This window comes from Nothoprocta perdicaria, unplaced genomic scaffold, assembly GCF_003342845.1.
Source record: "Nothoprocta perdicaria isolate Ctin4 unplaced genomic scaffold, notPer1 scaffold_74, whole genome shotgun sequence".
Classification (NCBI taxonomy): Eukaryota; Metazoa; Chordata; class Aves; order Tinamiformes; family Tinamidae; genus Nothoprocta; species Nothoprocta perdicaria.
In genome coordinates, this window is record NW_020456021.1 from 1059836 (window position 1) to 1082318 (window position 22483).

Genomic DNA, 22483 nt, shown 5'->3' on the forward strand with positions numbered 1-22483 from the left:
GATTTACTGTAGCCTGGGGACATCCTAAAGTTGGTATTCAGCTGTATGACTTCAGGAGAGCTTTGGTCAAGCTGCAACAGTAGGATCTAATTCAGATGTTAAGACATACTAAAGATAATCATTTACCCGAGGACCTGGTGGTCCTGGTGGTCCTGGTGGTCCTCTTTTTCCCGCATCTCCCTAAAAAAAGGTAAAATAATTTTGTTAATTGACAGCACGAATGACACCAGCAGGTATATATTAATATCACACAAGAGTCAAGAATGAAGTAACCTCAGATGCATGTGCTAGAGAGTCAGTAGGATATAAACCCACAGTATGGCTCCCATAGCACAATTCCCAACAATGCCTTTTCCATTTGCATTTCTATTACACAATCATGTAACATACAGCAGAAATGAGAAGATAAGAGTAAAGCTAAAGCACAATATGTCATGTTAACTCTCATATGTCCTCTATTTCTGGCTATTCCACTTCACTTTAGCTTTCCTTGAAGATAGGAATAAGTAGAGCATGAAACATGATATGAAACATTTCATTCTAATCTTGGTGGTGGCCAGAATTTTGTGCTATTGATTGCTGGCTGTTTCTGACAAGCTTCACCAAACTCAGTCTTTCCTCTACCAGCAATCTCGATGAAGGAACAAAACTCACATTTTCAAGAGCTGTTATAGCCCGAACTAAATTTAGATGGCACAGTAATTACACATTTTTTTCCTAAAAGGAACTTGTAGCCATTGAATAAATCTATAATTTTAGCAAACACAGTAGTACTCACAGGTGGACCAGCACGGCCTACTTCACCGGGAAGCCCTGCTGCACCAGCTGGACCCTGTARAAAGGATATAAATAGCATTTTTATATCATGTAAGATCTGTAAAACAAGGAACAAGAAGTGAGAAAAAAAAACTATTCACCCAATTAGACACCAATATTCTTGCCCAATATACCACAAGYTTTAATAACCTCAGCATTAGAAAAGAAAGCGTGAATAATAGAAATAGAGCATCAGCRCTAACACAATAGTCTCTCTCTTCACTGAAGGACTTTGATTTATTAATCAGTATATTTATGAATTGTAGAAAATGATACTTACAGGTGGTCCAAGAAGCCCCTTGCCCTGTGAAGTTAAAAAAATAAAATCAGATTTTTTTTGAAGGGAAGGGTGTCAGATTCCACATCCAGTCCAATGCTTGCAATGGAATACTTATAGTAAAATAAATAAAAAGTACAAATATATATACATATATAGCGAAAATTCCTACATAGAGGTTGATAATGAAACAGGAGGAAAAAAATACTTTTGACAACGCTTTTCTGCAGTCTAGATTTGTGAAACTAGGATTTRGTGCACAGAAAGAGCACCAACCTGTTCCTGTTCCAAAACTGCTCCAAAATGCAAATACATTTTCCATCAATATTTCTTTTAACCATTTTCATGAGAAATGTTCAAGATAATGATGAATCAGAAGACAAGATGGGAAAGGAAAGGGAGAGGAAAGATGAAATTGAAGATACCCAGGACATGTTTTAGAAAAGAGTATGTGGCAGGACCAGAAAAGCAAATAAATGTATACAAAACTTCAGGTACTTAACATTGCTTTCTCAGTTACCCTAACTGAGAAGTCCTAACTTGGGGGRAAAAAAATAAATAAAAACACTGGATGAGCTTGACAAACAGTGATAATAATTTATAATTAATGAAAGTTGTAGCCAAGGCATCAGACTTTCTGTCTGCTGCATCTAGCACTTCAACCAAGTGAGCAGCTTATTTCAGTGAGAAATGAGGGCTTCAGACAGACATCCAGGGAGACTCCTCTGTTCACAAAGGCTCACCAACTGCATTCAAGGCGCAGTGCAGAAAGATAATTGCATCCAAATACTCAATTAATCATGCAGCTCGTATGCCTAATCATAAGAGTGCTCACTATGCTTCTAAGGAACAAGGTGTCATGGAGCAAGCCAAAGCAGATGGGGAAGGTTAAACAGCCCCATCACTCCTCACTTCTAGTAAAAGCTTCTCAAAAGGCCTCTGAAACTGAGAACTCAGAACTAGCACTCTCCATCACCACCACTACTACCCTTTGACTTGGAGATTAGCTTCATTACTCAAGTGAAAAATAAGTTTAATCTCATTAAAGTCAGGAAGACTTGTATTAGCCATTTTGAGAAAATTTCCCTTAACTGCTTTATTTCTTCAGCCTTCTAAAGCCATTCATCAAAAGAAGAGCCTCTATATATGTAATTTACCTGACATTTATTTTGAGCATTGATCTTTACATACGGTTTCAGAATACACAGGTGAATGACCATGGAATCAGAAAATCAAATACTGGACTCCTTCCTCAAACATAATATATATCAACCTTAATAGAAATAGGATGCATCTGACCTTAATCATTAACAGGGATGTTATAGTTTTCAATACTATCATGAGATGGCTCCAGTAATTCCATCTTTTCTCTTACTCTTAAAGACCTAACTGTTCTTATCTCACGGTTATACACATTCCTGCAGACGTGTTTTAAAGAAGGTCCAGCTGCTTCAGGGGCAGAACAGCTCTAAAGGCTGTAAGAAGAGATTTATTACTTTTATAGCCTCAAAATAAGACCTGAATCAGATAAATGCTACTCTGAAAGGAATCCACAGTAACCTTGACAAGGCAGTCCAGTTTGCAGCTTTTCCATAGTAACATTTCCACTTCTAAGTTGAGACTAGTCCTCTTTTACATGTTTTACACACCTGCTTTTCCTGAAGGCTCTTACATTATTCTTTCATGCTATCTTGTCAATGAAGAAATAATGTATCCTAATTCAATTTATACTTTTTCCACTTTTCCCTCACATTCAATAGTTCTTTTTATAAAGTTTTTCCATATCATTGCAATATTGAACCTAGCAAAGTTAACCTGACTCTTCATTACGTCTACAATTTTAAAATCTATTTCAAATAATCCAGAAATTATTTCCCTAACTACAGTCAAAATAAGGCCTTTCAGTCTACCCAGAAACTAATTCTTCAGCAAATCCATTCAATCTGTGCAGCCATAATACAATTTTAGGCCACTCACATTGTTCAAGCACCTGTTTTATTTGAGATTTTCCTAGTTTCCTATATACTGAGTTTCTACATGACAGCCACCATCCAGCCTGCAAAATCCTGAGGTTCACAGTCTTTCACAGCCTCCCCAAAATCTATCTGCATGTAAAGTTGTGCAGGAAAGGACACATTTTGAGTGTCCTTTTTTCATATTTTGTCTTATTTGCACATGGAACAGTAGAAGAACTCATATACTGCATTTATTCTTTGGTCATTCCAAATTTTAAACACATGGTGAGAAGTTGAAAAAGAAAAGACTAGATAAATTTACCCATGTAAAACATGGACTCTCCTGTCTTCCAAGCATTAGCACAAAAAGATGGAATGCAACAGCAGTTATGTTTCCAAAATATGCAGCCACATCACAGATACTCCTTTCTATTTTTACAGCAGCCAAACTGAATATGCCCTCCTCAGTAATGAAATTTGCACATTTTGATTTGAGGAAAAGAAAGCTTCTTTATGTGTTACTTTATAAACTTAGGAATTCTTTGAAACCTCAGAAATATTTTCTCGCTTTTCTTCACTACAGTTAAGGGCTAAAAAGCCTCTTTATATAATGTATTACTTACTGGAAATCCACGAGCACCTGGCAGTCCTGGCTCGCCCTAGAAAGATAAAAATTCAGTCTTTCAAGAAGCATTAGCACAAGGTTTTGTATACAACCTACAGGAAGATGCTCCTGTCTTTTGATGGGTTTCACTTGGTGAACATATTCTGCGAACACTATTCACTTTCATTAATACTATACTAGTTTCAGTGAGACTTCAGTGAGTTCAAAAATATTGATTACTCTGACTTTTGATGTGTGAGGTAATTACAGCACAACACAATGGAAGGAGTTCTATGGTTACAGAAAATAATAATTCTTAATGCCACTGATGTAATGCCACTCTCCTTTACTGTTGATTGAGGGTACTATGTAAGAAGGACCTAACAGGATCAACATCTGTGTTTTACATATGTACTTTAATATCCTGAGAAGCACTGCAGCATTGCATTAGTTGCATAATAAAAAAAAAAAAAAAAAACTGCTGCTAAAAAAAAGATTATCCATAATTTAATTGTTTTTACCTTCTGTCCTTTTGGTCCTGTTGCTCCACGTGATCCATCAGGGCCTGTGAGTCCCTGTGGAAGTAGGATATAAAATGTTAATGCAAAGATTATTTGTGTTGTTTTCTTTTTTTAATCTCAAATCAAAACATTTAAAAATCTAGAATAATTAACCTATCACATGATATAATAAGTAATTACAGAAGACTTCATATATGTAACTTATATGTCTAATGAAATGCAAATATACAATTGCAAATATACAATTCTAATATACATTCAAGTACTGCTCAGGTTTCAAGAGCTGGAAGAACTATGAAGWCTCTCAGAAGAACAACTATCTGAATAACTCAAGGAGGAAGACTTTCACAGAAGTCTTCTGACCCCCTTTCTCTCTATATGTATTTCAAAATGTGAATTTTCAGATTGTCCATAAGAATTAYGCATTATCAAATCAGTTTTCACAGTCGCAAATGTAGGGATTCTGTGTTTTTTGACCATGCATCATGCCATATTTTGTTTTAGTGAACCCTCAGGAGACAAGAACTTAATGACACTTAGCCTCAACTATCCTATCAACTATATACAGTTTTGCTCAGGACTTTAAATTCTCAGCCCTATTTTTAAAACAGGAAGTTATAATCACTTGAAGACAGGGCTTAGCACCATACACTTTCAAGTCACAGATACATGGACCAGCTGGAGTCTTGGCTGACTTGGCAACCAGCTAAGCAGTTTATTGCCAATGGTTGTATCCCAAGAATAGATACAGACCTGCACTTGGAAAGCCATAAAAGGATGTAAATGAGTTCCCTGAATAACATACAAACTTCTAAGCATCTTCCCCTACTTTGTTTCACTAAAATGTTGAAACACTAWCTACTGAGGAAGAAAACCCAGACAGCAGTTCAGCAACAGCATCAGAAGCTTCCCTGATGCTTCCTTTCTACTTCCTTCTTGTGAGCCATTATTAAAGGAYAGAATTTATATTTCAACCTCTTTTCCCTCACGCTGGTGGCTTTCCTGAAGCAACGGCCACCATGACCTCAGACTAAAGGCCACATTTARTCCACATCAGAAGCTGCTGAAGGAATTTACACTTCCCAACTTCTCAATGGCTACATGGGACAGTTAGGGGTAATAACAAGCTCACCCCTCCCTGAGGAAGAAGCAGCTACAGGGGACTTATATAAAACTAAGACAATCCTTATTGGCCCCATCCTCTGAATGAAAACTCAACAAGAGTGCCAGGCCAGGCYTGAGGTTCCTCTTTGACCTACACTTGTCTATCTGGCTAAAATCAAAAAGCAAGCATGATATTRTATGTGGAAATTCATATGGAGTTCTTCTGTTTTCTTTTTTTAATTTGACATCTTAATCAGCTTTTATGGCTTAGAACTTTCCAGAGTTCCGCAAGAAAAGCCTTGCTTTTATGTTTGTCCTGTACTTTCCTTTCCTGGTGCACTTCTAGCAACTCAGTGTTGACCCAAAGGGATGTTTCCCCTGACAATTTCCTTTCTAAAGCTTAGTTGATCATTATGAGTAATTATTGTGCAGGATTTTGACCCAGTCTGTTAAACCCAGCACTGAAATAGTTTTTGAAAGAAAAATAGGATTTGAAAAGTCARAACTGTTTTACCAATTAAAAAAGAGGAGAAGGTATTAGAAACCTAAAACTGCAATTAAAAGTGGAATGCACAGTGGGAGTACAATTAAGACCTATGTTTTGTATTCAACTAAAAAACAGAAAAAAAAAAAGCTTACCCTTTCAGAATATTTTATTGCTATTGTTTCACTCATCCACTAATACTAGGCAACATGCACATGCAAACAATATTAGCTGAGATGAATTTTAAAAGATTTTTTCCCATGTGACTTTTTTATTATGAAATAGGAAAACAAAACCATGCCTAAAATGAAAAATGTAGAAGGCAATTATTTTTAAATAGATGGTCTCTTTATGTTTTCTTCTTTACATATACAAAGGAGTTGTGGCCTGCATTGCTCTCAGGACAAAAATTAAGTTGGTATGAAACTGTTTTGGCAAGTCTCTTTTCTTTTATAAATTTAGAATTTTGACAGTCTACCTAAAGACTATTTTAGCTCCATCTCCATTAAGTATCCTTCAAAAACAGATACAATTCATTTTAACGGTACTGCAATCTTCTAGAAATACTAAGTTTTTCAATTTATATCATTTTAAATATTCTTTATGATATTAACTTGCCACACAGAATCTATTTTGGTTTACATTTTAAATTATAGGGAGCATTCTAGCCCTTATGTAAACTAAGTATCACTTGGCCCACCTGCTGGCATAATATCCAAGAGCTAATGCAAACACTGACTTCCTAGCAAGAGATGATCCTAAACACTGATCTCAGTTATTTCCGATAACGTATGAAGGTGTCTTTTACTGCCACTGAGTTATTCAAGGTATAACCAAATATTCCATCAACAAGAGATGATCCTGAATCCTGGTTCTTCAGCTTGCACAGAGGAAGGAAGACACATGAGCAGACAGAGGCTCTGCAGTGGCTGAGAGCCTCAAAACGAGGCCACCCTTCCACAGAAATAGACTAAAACCAAATTGTTGTTGTTGTTGTTGTTTATTCCTAAAAAAAAAAAAAAAAATCCAGAAAACGTCAGGTGTACTCACATCAGCTCCTGGCTCTCCAGGCAGGCCRGGGGATCCTGCTTTGCCTGGGTCCCCGTCTGGCCCCTTCAGGATGCAAATGGAGAGTTAAATATGTTTTATAGACAGCAAGAGGAGGAATAAACGTAGCTCTGTGGCCCTGCTCATRCAATAGTAATGCACAGGAGCCAAGGTCTCTTACCGGTGGGCCGGGGGGACCATTGGGACCTCTTTCTCCCTATTGAGACACAGAAGGGAAGGCGTCAGGGCATGATGGTCCATCATGAAAAAAAATATTTACAGACTCAAGAATAATCCTGACCTGATTCTTACTGTAGGAAATGAAGAAAAAACAGGCAAGSAAACAAAAATGCCACACATGATCTGTTTCAGACTTATAGGGAGAATCCCAGTCAGTTTTGACAGGAAGAGGGGGTAAATACAAAACAGCTACTACCAGGAATAATCCTCCCAAATACTTCTTATGCTGTAATAGGTGTGATAAATAATTCCTTTATAGATTAGAGTTATAAACCCCCTACACCTCATTAAGGTAAAGAATCATAGCACATGACCATGATTACATGTGATAAATAATCCTGTACTTTCCCTATGGTGGATGATGTGAAACGCCCTTTTCCTTCCCCTCATTCCCTCTCTCCCAACCCCAGCACTGAGACACTCAAATTCAGGGCTCCTCAGGGCCAGCTGCTGGCGGCGAGGACAGCACCGGAGGAGCAGGAGGCACAGGAAACACTCACATCAATGCCATCGATACCGGGAACTCCTGGTGGCCCTGGTGGCCCAGGGGGGCCTGGTGGACCGGGGGGACCTCTCTGTCAAGGAGTTAAAAACAAAAAAGAGCAGTTAGACCTCGTCATGCCGCAGCAACGGGCACAAGCAGAGCAAGTTCCTGCCCGGACAACAAGGGGCCTCTGTGTGTGCAGCCGCTGCTGGCCCCATGCGCTCCGCTCCGACCCACGCCGCTCTTTGTCGGGGTAATTCAGTCGGGGTATTTTGAAGTGGATGCTGGGCACTGGCGTTGTGCCCCCAGGGCTCCCCTCTATAGGAGGGGACACCCACATAGGACACCGCTCGTTGAGCTGCTCTCGCCCTGCCCTTATGAAAGGGCCAATGTTGTGTCAGAGGTAAAATGCAGCAACAACAGAGGGGAAAGGGACTGAAACCCCTTCCCCGTGCCAGGGCCGGGCATGACAGGAGGCTGCCCTCAGTAGCCTGAGGAAACTTCACCCAGAGCCTTTTCCAACCACAGAGCTCTGTCCCTTCCCCCAGACTCACCTCAATTTCTGTCTGGCTTATCTGCAAAGGAGAAAAGTAGAGTTTAAAATCAGAGTAAACTTACTTGAGCTAGGCAGAGAGAGACAATTTGTAGAAAAAGCCCCAGAGGCAGCGAGGCTGGCCTCTGGGCATCCCGTGCCATGGTCTAGAGGCTGCTCAGGTGCCTCCTGAACCCCAACCGCCCAAGTGTGCCCAGCAGCTGAAYGGTGAGCCCTGCTGCAGGCACCCCTCGGGTCTGTTTATTAATGGTCCTGGAGAGGGTAGTGGGGATTGGAGGAAAGCTGAAGGCTGGGAAGGAAAGGAAAGGATTGAATGACGGCAGCTCCTTTAACCCTTTGCCCTGCTGCTGTTGCTGTGGGCGCTTCCTTGCCCCCCTGCCACAGGTTTCCCTCCCTAGAGCTCTCAGGGAGCTGCTAAGGGGGGCAGATGCAGCGAGGCAGTTGCAAAAATCTCTCCTGTCTGCAAGGCACATGTTTTAAAAGTCTCTGACCCGCATAGTTGGCAGGAAGAAAAAGTAAGAAAGCCATGGAAGGGTTAAAAAGAGGCTGCCACTGAGGGGGGTTGCATTTCTAAACACACCAAATTCCAGACAGGTATGTTAAAAAATAGACATCGCTGGCCATAAGGAGGAAAATGAGGCTCCTGTTTGCTGTTCCTGCCCCACAGGAGGCTGGGGCTTCATGGCAGTGCGGCTGTGTGGAGTGCAGGGACGCAATCCGCGCTCACCCTGGCTGGGAGCTCCCCGCAGCCCTCCCTCTGGGGTCGCAGCGGGTCGCAGTGAATCACCATCCACTGGAGGTCAAACTGCCAAAGAAGAGAAAGATCACGTTAGTTCTCTGSAAATGTTCACAATTACAGGGTTTTAACGGGAGGAACACTCATCAACTAAGGGTGGGCGTTTGAAAATCAGCTTTGTGGCTGAAATGCTGCRCTTGGCATCAAACACGAGGATGGTCCCAGTGGGATGGCCCCACTGGGGCTCGCTCCAGAGCAGCTCCCCATCTTCTCTCCTCCTTCCCCACAGCGTGTAGGCATTTTAAATTCCTACAAGAAGGGCATACACCTCTTGTAGGATTTAAGGAGAAGAGTTGTCACAAGCATTCTTTATAAAAGTTGTTTACAAGCATAGGTGGGGTTTTCTTCATATTATATTCATACTATATCATACCAATGGTGTTATTAAAGGACACACATTCAGAAAAGATTTTCTCTATCCAGGTGGTTATGCACTTGAAGAATGTCTGAGGTCAGAAAGAGATGGTCTGAGCATGAGGGAGTCAAAAAGTTGGGTTCTAGCAACATTTTGCAGTTCAAAAACACACATTTGTRAGATTTCATATCTCTAGATATTTTTATTCAGTGTTGCAAAATGACACAGAATTAATACAACCTCTTCCCAGAAAAGGCAACCGGGTCTCTCTTGATGCATTATGTAGCTTAAAAAAATACATAACCTTGGTTAAAAGGTATTGAATAGCTCAAATATATGGCTTCAGATGCATGTTCTTTGGTATAGCATCATGTGATATTTKAGGTACCAAAATCATATTATATTGTGTATATTTATTGCATTTAGTTTCTGAATCCCTGGATTTTTTTTTAGCTTTCCATCACATAGTATCAGCTTGGCTTATGAACCCTCACGGAGTAGTTTATCCAGTGATTTCTCAATTTGATGTTACAATTCAGAGACACCTACACCTGCCCAGGGAGTGAGGTGCAAAGAAGAGTTCTTCTAGTTGTTGCAACATGGAGTCCCAYGGAGTGTGGAAAAGCTTGATTTATTTTTATTTTTATATATATATATTTTTTTTTTTTTTTCTGAGAACCTGGAAATAGAAGTGTACAGGCCAGGTGCTTTTGCTTCCCATTTCATTGCTTCTCCGAGTCATGCTCCTTATGCTATTGAAGCTTCCTTTCCATAGCATAATGTCTCAGTGTTTCCTGGCTGCCTTCTTTCCTCCCTCTAGCACATCTCACTGCTATCTTCAATCTTTGAGCATAATTTATGCCCTTTAAAACTCTCTAGAGCTCTAACGCAGAAAGCAGACTGTCACTCTAAGATGTTCTTTCTGCCAGCTCCCTGATATTCACCGAGTTGCATATTGGTTGCTACTGCTACTGAATGCTTTGCTTCTGAAGTCCTTTAAAATCCCTGCCAGACACACGGTGGCTGCCACCCCTGAAGCCCCTGCTATCACATCTCTGCTCTTCTATCTGCCTTGCAGACCTCACAGTTCCCACAGTGCTGTGAACAGAGCACAAAAGAGGCAGCACTCTGGTTTCTTCTACCTGTTCTGCGTTATCTGACACCACAGCAGCAGAGGCAATTCTTTACCTCTTTTATCCAGTTCTCATTTTGGAAACGGTCTCATTGCTCAGGAGTAGACAACTGGATATCTTAATATACATATGAAAGAGAATGCATGCTATGTTTTAGTATTGACCAGGATGCCATCCAACAATAAAAAAGGGAGGGGGAAGTATGGAATGTGAAGACTCATAAGAAGGCATAAAAATGGGACTGTATGATTCCTAGCTGGTAATTTTTTTTGGACTATATACTAGATTTTGATTCTGAATGAGGAATCATTACTCATCTCTGAAGCTCACTTGCAAGGAAGTGATGCCCTTATGGATGTGCTTAAGTTGTTAAATTGTCCTTATGGAAAGAGTCTCATAATTGGCTCTAAAGTGGTGTTTACAATCTGTGTCTGATTTAAATTGGGATTGACATGGTTCTAATTGAGACAACTGCCATTTTTTCTKTTACTATTAAAATATTACATTAAACTTCACTAAATCATATTAAAAATTAAATTCATACATTCAGTAGTTATGAAATATCAGAATTAAAACTGCCTGTAAAACTTAATTTGTACATAAGCCAAAATTATGTAATCCCATTCTTTTTACTACAGAATCCTTGGCTTGRTTACTAGACAGCATGAGCAAGGCTGTGGAAATGTGTCACATCCTGCAGGATTTGGAATTTGGGAAGTGAGTGAGGCAAAGGCCAGAAGAAAAAGAAGGGATGGTTTTGTGAAAAAGGCAGATGCCACTAAATGAGTGGATTCTATTCCTGTTTTTGCCTCATTCTTGCATAATGTTGACAAATTGCTAAATGGAGTGCTACATTTGATGACAGAAGCCTGCATTATTGAGTGGGGGTTTGTTTGGTTGGTTGTTTTTAGATGCCTGAAATGAAATATCTGGTATTAACTATGCAAAAAGACTGATCAGTGATAACTGTGACTGAAATCAGCAAGTCTTTCTCAGGGTTCTCATGGTGATACAAAATTCCTAATTATTCTGAAAATGTCTTTCAACATGTACTGCCAGCAGCCAGTGTCTGTATCAACAAGTTCTGGTTATAGCAACTGTTGATTCTTTCTTTGTCCTTTTTTGTCTCTATTTTGTTATTTATACTGAGATGAGAAACACATGAGAAGAGAAAATGTTGCAATCAGTGAAACTTTGATTAAACAAATGTAGTCAATATTCCATCAGAATACTACTACTGAACACCTATGCATTTTTTAAGTGAGAACCCAGTTTTTCAGGTGTGAATATAACTGGTATTAAACAACTACAGGATGATWCATTTAGGAATGGGGTTATAAAATGCTTGCTGCAGTATGGACTTGACTCACTGAGCCAGGAAATCCTTTTAGTGTCTCATATGTTATCTTCCTACACTTTTGCATGGCCAGTGAGAAAACCAATTGTTTTGTGTTCAATAACAAGTTTAAATGGTGAGTATAAAGTAAGGCCTGGCTTATGAGATTAGGACACAAAAGAGTCTGAATAAATGAGACAGGCTTCCTATGAAGAAGAATTTTCTAGCATTATTTAGAAAACACTGTATCACACTGTGAATATAAAAAGAGTTGAAATAGTTTGAATAGTTGATTTTGATTTGACATTTCCTAGTTCCTTGTGGCTTGGTCAGACCTCATTAATATATTTTTTTCAAACAACTATTGCATCATAAATTTTTGTTTTTTCCTTTTGCTATTTTGTTGAGGTTATGTAAACCAAAGACTGAGGTGAAAGTTATTTCACTCTTTAAAAATTAGAAATAAACCTTTTTATTGGCAAGGTATTAAAACATGACTGACTTCTTGTTCATTTAGGAAAAGTGAAAAAAGAGCGGATATGTCCTAGCCTGAGTATCAAGGTAACTTTCTCCACACTAGCATTTCATAATCATCTTGTTGATTACATTATGCAGATTTAAAAAAAGATGTCTCATGCAGATATTCTGTCAATATAAACTGTTACTAAGAATGAAATATAGGTATGGAGTTCTCAGAGATGAATCTGAGAAAAATCTGATATTGTCATAATGCAGATTTATGATTAAATCTTTTGAGTGGTATTTAAGACCAGTGGGTTAATATTTTTGACATCCATTTTCCAAGATCCCTACAAGATTTCAGTTTCACTTTGATTTCCTCATCAGTGCGTGTAGATAATTGGATGTTACGTCTATCTGTTCATGCGTTTCTCCTCTGAAATTTGATGGAAATGCTCTTAATGTCCACACTTTGGAATATCCCAAGAGCAGAGCTCTGCAGTTCACTTGTCTTATTAGTGCTTTAGAAAAAACCTGAGGGAGATAAAGCCTAAGGTAAGATTTAAATGAGGGCTACGTGCCTGCAGTAGGACAGATTTAAATGACCGCTATGTGTCTGCAGTAGCACTGGCAGGAGAGCAGCAGAAATCTCAGTGAGACATTCTGCTGTACTGTACCTTGAAGGAAATTTAAACATTTTTCTGGGGTTAGTCAGAAACCTCAGAGGAACCAGGGACAAGACATCCCAACCAGGGCAGTGCTCAGGTTTCAGGTAAAGGTGCTCTGCAAAGTCTCATCAGTGCCTATGTTCATTCCAGGGGAAGACTGCCACCTAATTTTTGTACATTTACTCTGAAGTTGCCAGGAACCAACTATGTGCATTTAAACATACCTCATTCTAGAGGCATTGTAAACATTTTTTATCGTTTTTCCTACAGATGATCCTACATCTCAACAACAGCTTTTTAAAGCTTCATTTTCCTTATATTTTTTCCAAAGTCCTAGAGCAGTACCACAAAAAACAGARGCATGAAGGGAGATTTTTTTTTAACAATGGCAGAATCTGAGTTATGTTATAAATTAATCTCTATTCAGGAAATGCTGATAAGAAGTTTCTTCTTAGATTTCATAAGCCATGTGACTGCACCAGTTAGCAGCATGAAATGTCAACTAAATAACGACCAGGGATCAATTCTAGCAAAGCATCAGCATCTATTATGAGCAGAGTGGGGCAGTGCCTCTGAAGTCAAAGGAACTAGGGTGATTTACATCATCCCACAGTAGTTAATATTTGAGCAACAAGAAATAAATGCCCTTACATTTTTGTAACAAACAGGTAGCTCAGAAAGTTCTTTTTATTTTTTTTCAGGTTTGAAATGATGATGTATGTGTATTGTTTAGTACTTATAGTGGATTATTTAAATTACTTTTAGATAAAAGAAGAGCTACCTTTTTATCTAAAAAGCATAAAATGCAGCAGTAATTCTTTATAAARATTTGCCCTCTATAAAACAGTCCAGAAAGCCAGGAATAAATCCTTGTAAAGGCTCAAAGGCAAGGCCCAGTTTCTGATGGAACTCTCGTCTCTTGCTCTCTCAGGCCATTATAGTAATAACAAGCTATAAAGAACCTCTTTTAAAATGACACATTTTATAGCACATCTATAAGAAGCTGACTTATTCTGCAAGATAAATAGAGCACTAGGAATACTAGGGGAAAAAAAAAAAGAGTAGGAAACACATAATTTATGTCCTTTAAAAATCATGCCACTGGAAGTAATGTAGTTTAACAATGCATGGAAATAAATTAGAAATTGTGCCTGAGATACATTAAATAACCAAGAGTGGTGAGGTATTTAAACAGAATATAGCCAAGCAGGTTAAACAATACACCTACAAAATCCCCAGCAATGTATTTATTTACTCCATTTAAGGACAAATCAAGAAGACAGACTAAAGCAGAGATTTGTATAATATGAAAAGCTATTTCAAAGTTTGTAGTCCACCAAATTCTGTATTTTCTTCATGATGTTTTCACAGTGTGTGGTATTTCTCAATCTTTGTAAGATGAGGTTGCATAATATTATCATGAGTTTTGACATCAAAATACAGGTCATGCCATTTAATCTAGTGAGTCTGCTGTCAACCCCTTAGTCCTGACTGAGCTAAGGTGCATTTCTGGACATCCAAATTAAATTTTGGGTAAATTAAGTTCAATTTCATGGGACAAAATTTGTAAATACCTACTTCCTTTCCTGATAATTTATGGCAAGGCTTCATTATTCTTTTTGCTAAACAATGTACTACTGTTTGAAGGCTTGCCATCTGCAGAGATTTGAACTTTTTCATGAAGTACACTAAATCTTTCATGAAGTCCACTAAATCTTACTGAATCTTTCCATAGTCATGCTGAAAGTAGAAACAAACACTTGAACGATGACTGATGAGCTATAAACATCACTTAATTCCATCTTGCTCTTTCATCCTTGAAGGACATCGCCCTGTACTTAATGTTCTCTCTTAACATTAACAGAAAACAGTGACAGTCCTACTCAACGCACAGGTGGAGAGGAAGTGGGATAAAATTCCATAATTTTTCTGCGCCTTCTTCTGACCTCTAAGTGCTAGCTGAAAGAGCATCAAGAGCACCAGGACAGAACGGGGAAAAATCTGGCTTCCAAGCCAAGGTGACTCTAAAATTGCTCCTGTCCCCTAGTTTGTAGGCAGCTACTTTGTTCATTACTCCAAGAAGGAGTAGGAACTCTCTTGCCTTTAAAAAGGATGTCTATATATCTAACCTGTGGGCATGATTTACTGTAACAGTGTAAACTAGGGCTTTAGTACTCTTTCATTGATACCTACGCCTGTCCATGCAATCAGTATTTTAATTTAAATATCTTTACAAAGAGGAATGCCATCATTGGGTAGAAATTCTTACATCACTAAAACATGTGTAAAAATTGTATTTACATTATCCCATCCATCCATTTATCCCCCAGTATTCCTCCTACCAGACAGCAAAGCTAAAGTACGTATGCAACTAATCATTATATTATCAAYTCCAGCACTACTTCTGAATGATATTTTAAAAGATTAACTTTGGTTTTCAAAATAAAACCAAAATGTAGCTTAATGTTTCCTAATCAAAATCTAGCAACAAGATGGATGGCTATTTTTAGGCACCTGTGGCATCTTTCTGCCACCGTTTTTGCAAGTAGAACTAATTTCAATACAATATAAATGAGTGATTTGTACATGCAAAAGCGATGAAGTATGAGCTATTTCTTATCCTGCAGATTTTATTCTATGAAGTTTAAACAATGCTAACTATCTTACGACCACATTTTTGGCAAATTATATGGAATATAGTTAATAGAAGGTTATGTCTTTCTTACTTCACTCATTTTACTTAAAAACTGATGTGAATCTTTGGTATAGGCACGGTTTTCACAGTTACAATGTAATAAGTATATGGTTTCTCTTTTGTCATTCAGTCCATTTTGAAATGAATACCTAGTACCTTATATTCTTACATTGTACTATGTGCTCCTAACACACCTCAATGAGATTCTTGGAAATGAACAAAAAAGTATAYGGAACTTTGAGCTTTGCAATGTTTTGCACGTTTTTTTCTACTGTATTTTTTAAGTTATTTCCTTTCAATCCACAAAACAGAGATAGCCTTCACAAAGTCTTATATGTCATTTAGTGTTTCCATGGGACAAAATTAGGTCTAAGGACAAAATGTAGTTGTGACACCTAAAAATTGCTTTCTCTCAGAAACTCTTGGTGTGGCACTTGGTCTATATGCTTTTTAGTATTATTAATTGCTCATCTGTAAAACTAAATGAGGTAAACAATAAAATCCCTGAGGATTTTCATATTCAGATTTCTTACAAGAAGGGCATAGAAGCATTCAATATTTACTGTATGTCGCCCCCAATGATACTTCCCCCTCAAAATAACACCTTGCATTTTGGTAGCATAACGAGGATACACTTAGCATGCTCTTAAAGGATAGAATCAGTATTTTACTTCCTACCTCTAATTATGCAGAATAAAGGAGCCCTTGTACTGACTCTAGCTATTCTCTACAATGCATACATAAATTTAGATATTTAGAAAGAGACTCACAAAAGTAAAGATAGGGGAGCGGGTCTTCTTGAGCTGAATGGGAGAAGGTTATCATCATGGTAGTGASTGAAATTTTGATCTCAGTTCTGCTAGGCCCTTTGGTAGATTGGATSTAGCCTCTCATTCTACTCTTATACCTGACAGGACTCCTAAGAAAGAATAATTTAACAATTGCCTACTCCAGGTCAACCTTTCTGGGGAAAAAAATCAAACTAATGGAAGAGGAAGTGCCACAGCCAGYGATATCATACCGGGTACCACATTGATCAGAACAGCCTCCTGGGGATAACCTCTGATTTGCAGCTGCCTTACATGTGAGTCTCTTAGTTCTTACGTGAGCATCAAAGCAGATCAAAAAGATACTGTGATTCCCTCTTACTGGAGATATTCCCTTTTTATTAACTGTTTTAAAATATTAGTTGTACCAGAGACAAGGTTAATCATCTAGCTGGTGACTAGTGAACACCTATGAGAGAGAGGTCCCAGAGCTTGTTGAGTGAATGCTTTGCTTTGTCCTTGGTGGGAGGTACAAGCCACAAGCCCATGTTCACAGACATCCTTCTGGATCAAGCTTCGAATAAAAGATAAGCAAGGGAATACCCAAGTGGTGTATCCAGACAGAGCAGAAGCTAGTGACAAACATGTGGATCTTAGGAAGGTGCTGAAACTTAGACATAACTAGGATCATCTCTTACCTTACATGGTTTATATATGTACAAAATTGAAAAAGCAAAGCTAGTACTTACCTGCCAAAGGATTTATTTTCTTCCATTCTGCTTTCAGAAGACTTTTGAGAATACATTCAACAAAAAAAAAATGATAGCGTGTAAAGTTCTTATAAAGCACATTTTGTGGTAATATACGATTTTGACACTTACCGGAACTGAAATTTGAGGATTATTTTTAAGTTTTCCAAGCACAGCAAAGCCATCCATGCTGATTTTCCCCTTTGGTTTTGTGTTCAAGGTTTCTATTTTAATACAGTCAATAAAAAGTGTGACACTCTGTGCTTCCACACTTATCATAAGCTTGTGCCATTGGGAATCAAACAAGAATGGCAAATGTAAAAATGATGCAGTTTGGAGACTTCCATCCAGTCCTTTATAAGAAAATTCAACACTTTTTGCTGGACCATTAAGATTCACTCCAACTTGTTCTTTTCCTGAAGAATCCTGAATTTGCCAAATMGTCCAGTATTTCTGAAGCGTGGCCCCCGTCATCCGAAAAGTAGTGAGGAAGGAGTATTCATCAGGCAATCCGTTGGAATACAAAGCACTGTGTAGAATCAAAATGTAGTAAATTCATTGTGCATCTGTTCTGAAAAGCTTTGCGTGCCACCACAGAGCAGTGAGATTCAATTGCTCACAGGAACCGTATTTCAACCGCTCTTATCTATGCTGTTATAAAGAGTGCTGAAATGGGATACCTTCTGGTATCCCATTCCATACCTACCTTCTGAATCACTAGCGTTGTGCTTCATCTGCCAACAGGAGCAACATCTGCTCAGAAATGTAGGTTCTTCCTACATTGTACAATATTTATAATGACTCTTTCTAAGTGTAAYGGATCAAGCAGCAGCAGACTAGCACTCAGTCACTTAGTGTGACTTCGTAATTGATGACGTATGTGGTCAGTGCAGAAGTGTTTTGTTTTTAAAGACGTGAGAATATCTTTGCAAATGCATTTTCTTGTTCAGCCTAACAATAATTACTTCATTAGTCTAATACCTATCACTTCTGCTGCAGAAACAAACTGCTGCTTTGCCAACTATATACACAGTAAGAATCTACGCTTAAAATGTATTATTATGGTCTATGACACTCAGATACCAGACYACAAACAGCAGGGAACAGATATGCCACAGTTAAAATTTTTCATTGTTTTGCAAGTCCCATAACACATGCAGTTTGGTAACATAAGCAAATAAACACTAACTGCTGTACCATTGTCTAAGTCCATGATTTTATCTCAAAGGTGTCAGTGAATACAAGAGCATTTACAAAAATACACTTTCCATATCTGAGAGATAAGTAAAATTTTACTGTCATAATCTGATTGACTGGATACATTATTTGCCTTCTATTCACATTTAAGTTTCAAAAAGGGTTGTTTGATGAGATCTGCTTAAGCATGGAGACGTGCAGAGCTATTTTGTGGCGAGCATTCATTACAGCAACTTCTTAGGCAAGTAGGCATTTCAAACAACATTATTTTTGAGTGACAGATCAATCTCATACCATCAGGAATTTAGTGAGCCTCTGTAATGCGAGTGACTCCCGCTTAATAAGACAGTGCTTGGAGCCAGCAGTGTGGAGCGTTAATGCGTCCCGGGCTGTAGTGCAGTCATATTCCAGCAGGAGACGGCACAGCCTCAGCAAGCTGCAGGGAAAAGGTAAAGCCAAGCAGGAGCAGGAGCAGCAGCAGCAGCAGCAGCAGCAGCTTCTTCCCCTACCTAACTAACCAAACCACAGTGCTTCTCCTCCATCCCCATGATGCTGCAGGTTGCTCTGCACCTCAGCTGCAAGGAAAGCCGCTGGTTGAGGAGGGGAACATCTAGGTGGAGGAGACCTCATTACACCAGGCACAAGCAAAGTTGGGAGGTGGCACTAGAGGGTGTGATCTGCCGCCTTCGACAGCTAAAGACAGTGCTTCTGATCACAGGAGCCCCCAAAAGAGAATTCAATGCTTCACCTGCACTGAGAAGTTTTTCTGTTATAGCAATAGTGGCTAAAATCACAAACTTACAGAATCGCAGAATGGTTGAGGTTGGAAGGGACCTCYAGAGATCGTCTAGTCCAACCTCCCTGCTCCAGCAGGGACACTCAGAGCACGGGGCACAGGGTGGCATCCAGGTGGGTTTGGAAGATCTCCAGAGATGGAGACTCCACAGCCTCCCTGGGCAGCCTGTGCCAGTGCTCTGAATATCCAGTGCTCTAAAATATCACACATATTCTCACCCCACTTCAGCTGACACAACTATGCTGGCAAGAAAACCTTAGGTAAGCAGAGTTACATGCTTTTGATTAGAAGTTTGTTCATACCAGACTGGCATAAAGGTTTTTTGCACTGTATTTAGCTATATCATCAGTCCTTTAGAAGCTGTCATATGGACCCTTCTTCTTTCTCAGAAGTTAACATAGAAAAGAAATATGTTACTTTTTTGAAGTGATACACAAAACAGAGAAATTGTGTAACGTCTTTTGACATTGGTAAGAAAAAGCCAATCTATAAGCAATATATGTGAAATACTAGAGATACAAAGTCAGCACATAAACAGGTATGTGAAAACTGTTCAGCAATCAGAAGGCTTTCTGCCATTAGATTAAAGTCTAAGGATTAGGAATGTGACTCAATATTATTAAACTTAGTAGAATCCAGAGACAGAAAATTATTCAGCACAGGAATGTTATTCTGCAAGATTTATAGGTATAGATTTTTAAGTAGAACAGAGGCAAATGCTCATCTCACTTAATATGACAATAATGAAAAGCAATTCCACTGGTTTTAGTGGTTTCAGTACATAACATTTTCCCAAGACCTGTGATCTTTATATAGACAAAACCCTACTGAAATCAGCAGCTTAAAATATTAAATAATTATAAATTATGGAAAATTTACAATGATATTTGAATAAACAAGGCAACAGTATAACCAAGCTGGGTTATATGTACAGGCAGTGAGAAGCTTGAATAGTCCCATTGACTTCAGGATTCATTAAGAGCAGCAGCATATTTTAAAAGTTTAGCCATGTACTCATTTAAATACAGCAGAATAATCTCTTATAACAGTGTTTCTTTAAAAGTTACTGGGCTCCACTGCCCACAGTGATAACTTAATCCTTACTAAATGAGGGCTTTAAAACGTAAATGCAATCCATTGGAGAGAGCTGTGAAAATTCCTCCAGTCAATCTCATGATAATGTGTTTTCATATTGGCCTGTGAGCAGGTTCCTTGGCTCAAACTGGAGACTCTGGCATCGCCACCCCCTGAAGCCACCCACGATCACAGCTGATCTCACAGACATAATCTGGAAGCCCTCAAATAAGCAATAGCAATACACAACCAGCTAAGCCTTTTGAAAAGAGGCTATGCCATTAGCCAGCAGTAATTTGCTGGAACTCATTAGCCTCAGCTGGTCTTTGTTCTTCAGAAACATCCAGTCTGAGCTAATTATTACTGTTATGAACCGATTAGCTTCTTAGCTGAATTTTATCTTTTCCATTACAGTGTCATCRTCAGCATCAGTGGAGTGGTAACGTGCGGGACATCTCACTCATAATATAAAAAGAAAAGCAACTGAAACTTTGGTGGCTCTGTGCAGAAAAGTAGACCTTCAAGCATGTGTATTTGAGGGCCATTACTCCCTAAAGAAGCACTATTTCCCGAAAAAGAACMGGAAAAAAACAGGAAATCAACCTGTGAAATTATTCTTTGCATGTCCCAAAAACTCCTGATAAAGCTTTACAAAGTTTCAGTTTTCATGTTAAAATGTTGGCCTGTCCTGTCACCTGTTAAGATGGTCCATGCTGGGACCACCTGGAATATAAATGCTGTTCAAAATGTACCTTGTTTTTTTCRCAGAATTTCTGCTTGAGATAATGCAGGCAAAGAGATATCATTTCTGGGTTTGTAGACCACCTTCATTTTATTAAATTAAATATGCCCAGGACTGTTCTTTGAGAAGTTTGACAGGCATAAAATAGTTTAAACCTTCTTACTTTCAGAACACAGTCGCCCCATGCAAACGGTATCCTGGGCATAGCCCATGGCCTGCACTAACCCACATACTGTGCTGGGAAGTTTAGAAGGGTGCCAGGCAGTGCAGATGATGGAGTCTGAAGGTGTTGGGATGTCACCTGGCATTAATTTATCCATACAGGTATAGCCATAGGGTGTGCATTCGGACACCATATGGTTAGTGCTTGGGAGATCAGTGTGTAAAGGTGGCAGGTCTTCTTTCTCAGGCAACAAAAGTATCCATGTATCCCTATGTGCTAATATAATATTTTTAAAGCTTTCAATTAAAAATCAATGCAGTTATTATCCAGATTTACAACATACATTTTGCACTTGTTACCTAGTGCATTCCTGCAATAGGTTATTATAGTAAACTGAGAAAGACCAGGTTCAGTATATTCGAGACCATGGGAATGAGGCATGGCAGTTTCATGGGGCTATTGCACTAAGGAAAGAGCATTATGTTGATTCTTCAACAGATTTTCCACTGGAAGCAACAAAGCCTAATGGGAATCTATTTGGATGATGGGGAAAATAGAAGCCAACTCATGTACAGTCATTTTTTTCATCCTGTTTGGTGGCTTACCTGGGTTATACTCCAGTTCTGAGCCATATAAACATTGAGTTCATGCTCCCATGTCCTAGTCCCGGTCACGYTTACTCGTTGGGGATAGTGTAATGACCATGTGCTAGCCTAAAAATTATTTTCCTGTTCCTGGTAACCACTGACAGAGCAGAAGGCCACTGAAGGCTGCTGAAGGCCACTCCGTYCTGATCATATAAGGGGCTGGTTTGCCATTTCTATGCACACACGCATCTTGCCATCCCTTGAACCCTTGAACACCTTACGCCATGATCTGTACTTAAAAGAGAGAGCCCTCATTATCTTGTAAGGCACAGGAGCACCATTTCCATGACCAGCCCACTCTCTGGTGCTCATATAGCTCCTCAGTGAAGTAGGAATGAGTGGGGCTCTTGGAGGGGAGTAGGCTCAGAGCCTTCTGTTGGCTCTGTGGGCCACAGTGGTCTCTGGGTTATACGGGATAACCTGGATGGTGTCTCCACCCTCCCCCGGCAGAGCAGGAGCTCACAGTGCCAGGAACATGTATGTGGAGGCCTGCAGTGTCCTCGGCGTGCAGGTCTCAGTGCCCTGCTGGACACACAGAGCCCCTCAGAGCCCCCCGGAGCCCCATCAGCACCACGGGCATGACCAACTCCTGTCACGGGCCCTCCTTGGCCCTCACTCCCAGCGGAGCCTCAACACACCTGGGGAAGGACAGCGCACGTGGGGTGAGGAGACACCAGTGGTGCCCCCAGGGGCTGCCTGGCTCCTGTCTGACCTGCTTCCTACCGCCACCAGTGATCCTCGGGCTGCAAATTCCTTCCAGGGAAACCCACCACCTGCACCGCGCTGTGTACATGATATAGAGGTGTTTGCTCTCTCACAAA

At 39.4% G+C, this 22483-nt stretch overlaps 1 protein-coding gene across 1 annotated transcript in view; it reads right to left on the reverse strand.

Annotated features, from left to right (window-relative positions):
• The window catches only part of COL9A1 (collagen type IX alpha 1 chain), a 59382-nt gene that overhangs the window by 33543 nt on the left and 3356 nt on the right, over nt 1-22483 (reverse strand). Inside the window, exons 5-15 of the mRNA XM_026051267.1 lie at nt 17176-17572; nt 8813-8890; nt 8087-8107; nt 7549-7623; nt 6990-7025; nt 6812-6874; nt 4174-4227; nt 3672-3707; nt 1097-1120; nt 779-832; nt 127-180 (exon numbers count right to left, since the gene is read on the reverse strand). Coding sequence (XP_025907052.1) covers nt 127-180; nt 779-832; nt 1097-1120; nt 3672-3707; nt 4174-4227; nt 6812-6874; nt 6990-7025; nt 7549-7623; nt 8087-8107; nt 8813-8890; nt 17176-17572 — 892 coding nt within the window. The remainder of the gene's footprint in view (nt 1-126; nt 181-778; nt 833-1096; nt 1121-3671; nt 3708-4173; nt 4228-6811; nt 6875-6989; nt 7026-7548; nt 7624-8086; nt 8108-8812; nt 8891-17175; nt 17573-22483) is intronic.